This window comes from Sinocyclocheilus grahami, unplaced genomic scaffold, assembly GCF_001515645.1.
Source record: "Sinocyclocheilus grahami isolate Dianchi unplaced genomic scaffold, SAMN03320097.WGS_v1.1 scaffold91.1, whole genome shotgun sequence".
Lineage (NCBI taxonomy): Eukaryota > Metazoa > Chordata > Actinopteri > Cypriniformes > Cyprinidae > Sinocyclocheilus > Sinocyclocheilus grahami.
Window position 1 is genome coordinate 1,449,316 of NW_015505270.1, and position 3,455 is coordinate 1,452,770.

A 3,455-nucleotide genomic window follows, 5' to 3' on the forward strand; every position below is an offset into this window, starting at 1 on the left:
GTGTGCATTGAATTTATTTAATACACGAGTTTCACAATTTGAGTTGAATTACTGAAATAAATGAACTTTTCCACGACATTCTAATTTATTGAGATGGACCTGTAGAGTTATTTCCCACACTCTGGCAGTTTCAGTTTCTCTTTAAATAATTTTTATTTAAACTTGGTGTTTATAGTAAATGTTGAATGATGAAAATGATGAATACCACCATAATTTATGCTTGTTTTATACTTAAATTTTTCATTCCTGTTCTGTTCTGAATACAGGCAAGTTTAAAGGATGTGGAGTGAGGGGAACTAAAATGTTTATGTTTCGCTTTATTTAAACTTTTACGGTATTTTACATAATTTCTGAACGTAATAAAAAAAAAAAGTGTCTTATACACTGGTCCGACCTATCTTTGTTGCTTTTCTCTAAACAGTGCAATTTTGACCCTGTGTGACTTGTTTTCTGGACAATATGGTAAGTGACAGAATTTCAAATATGGTAGACTATTAATGTGACAGATACAGATCTGTGTATTTTGAGTGCATGAGAATTCAGACTCACAGTTCATCTCGTTGCCTCTGTGACAGCACCATTTTGGCAGGAGAGTGGGGGCGCTGTCTCTGCCCCAAGTAGGGAGCTGGCAAACAGTCCTGAGCAGCTCCTCAGCAGGACAAATTGTTGGATGAGGCACGCAATCTCACACTTTTGTGCAAACTGACTACACTTTTGCAGCTTGGAGACTTCGTCCACAGCGACACACAAGACAAAATTGATGACCCACTGGAACTAACACCAATTTGATTCACTTGCCATCTAGGGAAAATGAGAGGGGGAAAAAAAAAGATTAATTAGAAAAAGAAACAAAAGCAGTTCATACAAGATAAATGTGAAGCGGCAATAATTCTTGACCTGACTGAAGTCTAAAATGCCTTCAGCCATTTAGCCAAACAAAAACCTTTACAAACACAATAAAAGAGGGAGCCATTATTCATCTATTAGCATTCTTACTCACTCTCCAACTTATATTAAATCAAACTGGAATTATGAGCAAGTGTGCTCACAAGAAACCATCATGGTCAACCCAAACATCTACAATAACATTTAGCCCCTCGATGACAACCAGACTGGAAGTGCTGGAGGTGGCGTGGCATAAATCTCCTGTGCTAATCCTGAGGGGATGGTGGTCCAATTAAACGGTTGTCCAGACGAGTAGTGGGGTGTTGGGGACTGAGACAAGACTTTGTAATCCTTTCAGTGGGTTTTGACAGCCTGTAAATATCCACTCTAATCTGTGCAGTGCAAACTAAAATAGCTTGACGCAGGTGAAAAACATCTAATCTGCTCTCTGAAGGCCAGATTAGGCATCCAGACATGTGGCTATGTTTTGGACTTGGGGAAAAAATATCAAATATTATGTTTAATGCAGTTCATTCCAAAAATACATTAATACAATTTTCACTTCAACAGCCCTTTCATTTGGATGCGATAAGACATTTTGCTGCCATTATCAAAACAGTTTAGGACCTGGATGGGGATTTTTTTTTAAAAAGAAAAGAAATGCCTTATGTCTGCGAACTAATTTTTTATTTATTTTTTGGCTCTTCTGCCAATCCTTGGAGGACATTCACAGTAGTTCTCTTTAAACCAAACATCTTTCATTTGACCCCAAGCTGAATATTCTTTATAATCACAATGTACCTGAACTTATGTACTTTGGCTGTTATTATTATTACATTGAATATTCAATATTTCAATAGTAATTGCTTTACATCCATCCTCAAGTCTATTTTTGGCTGAAGACTGAAGGAGGATTTTTAAAGCAATAATTCACACAAAAATGAAAACTGTCACCATCTAAGCACCATTTACTCATTCTCATGTCGTTGCAAACCAGTATGAGCTTCTATCTACCATATTTCATGTGCTCTGTGTGTGTGCACTGATTAATGCTTATGTGCATAAATGAAATCTGTACACTAAAAAATTGTGATTTTAACAGTAAAAGACTGTAAAAATGCTACAGTAAAAACCTGTTATAACTGGTTAACAGTAAGTTTCCATACATTTATGCGCCGAATATAGTAATTACATTATGTAATTTTACAGTAAAATACGATTTTTGGAAGTGAAAAATAAAAAGTCATTGTATAATTTACAGTGAAAAACCATAAATTGACACTCCCAAAATTCCCTGCATGACACTTCATATTTTTTTTAATTTTATTGAAGGAGTAAAGCAACATTAAAACAATGAAAGTTACATTTTCCTTCCTTCTACTATACCATAACAACCTATACTATACCTATACCAGCTGGGTAATTCTTTCAGGTTTTTAAAATGACAAAAAGGGTTCCCATTTCGAGTAAAACCTGTCCACAGATCCCCCTAGTGTAAATTTGATCTTTTCTAATTTAAAAAAAAAACATCACATCTTCCAGCCAATCTGTCACAGGAGGAGGAGTAGCGGATTTCCAACTCAACAAAATTCTTCTGTGGGCCAATAAAGCCCAGTGCCCCCAACAGGGGTGCCACGACACCCTGGGGTGTCTTTTTTTTACAGTGTAGTAAACACTAACTGCACCATGGTATTGTGGCAGAAATGTGGGATATTCATATCGAATTTTATTACCGTATTGGCCTGAATATAAGACGACCCTGATTATAAGACGACCCCCCTTTTTTCAGATGTACCTTTTGGAAAAAGGCTTTTTAAAAAACAAATCTTGTTTTTTCTCAGTAAAACACATTTTGTCTTCAATTATTTTCACATTGCACATTTTTCCTATTTTAATTTTTGTTTTGAAAGTACGGTAAAAACCGGTAAAATGTACCAACAATCACATAAAAAAAAAAACACTTTTTGATATACCATAAAAAAAAATAAAAAAAATAAAAAAAAGGTAGCCCATCTGAATTAGGACATTTAGGCCATCAATCTAATAGTAGCCTACCAAAATCTTATTAACAGTAGAAGTAGAGTTGGTCCTATCAGGCTAACGTGATAGTCACGACTCATGCAGCTGTAAGGTTTTCTTTTTCTTTTGTTTTTACTCACGATCTTTACAACACGCATTTACGTATATCATGGCACACTCGTTTTATGCGCATTTGGCGCCACCTATTGTTGTGGGTGTATTATTGACATGTCAAAGTCTAGACCCTGAATATAAGACGACCGCGTTTTTTCAGATGTTTTTCCAAGAAAAAAACATCGTCTTATATTCGGGTCAATACGGTACTTTACTAGCGCACATTGCTAGTCTTGATGTTAACAATCCGTGCAAGTTAATCCGCTGAAAAAAATTGTTTGTCTTGGTAATCTTTAATCAAAATCTGAACATTTGCTTCTGCTCTGGAATGGCAGTCCTTCTCTGATGATGTCAGTTTGACGGCTTGGGCAGAATATCCTTTTAAACACACCCCTCCAACCGTTAGTTTGATATGAGTGAGAGACAGAGAGGAGGAG

General features: G+C 36.0%; 1 protein-coding gene across 2 annotated transcripts in view; it reads right to left on the reverse strand.

Annotated features, from left to right (window-relative positions):
* LOC107587218 (lissencephaly-1 homolog B-like) overlaps window positions 1–3,455 on the reverse strand; it is a 43,217-nt gene that overhangs the window by 26,391 nt on the left and 13,371 nt on the right. For both annotated transcript variants that reach the window (XR_001609451.1, XM_016274912.1), the window contains exon 2: window positions 550–801. Coding sequence is in view for 1 of the 2 variants with exons in the window: in XM_016274912.1 (XP_016130398.1) it covers window positions 550–581 (32 nt within the window). In the remaining variant the exon portion in view is untranslated. The remainder of the gene's footprint in view (window positions 1–549; window positions 802–3,455) is intronic.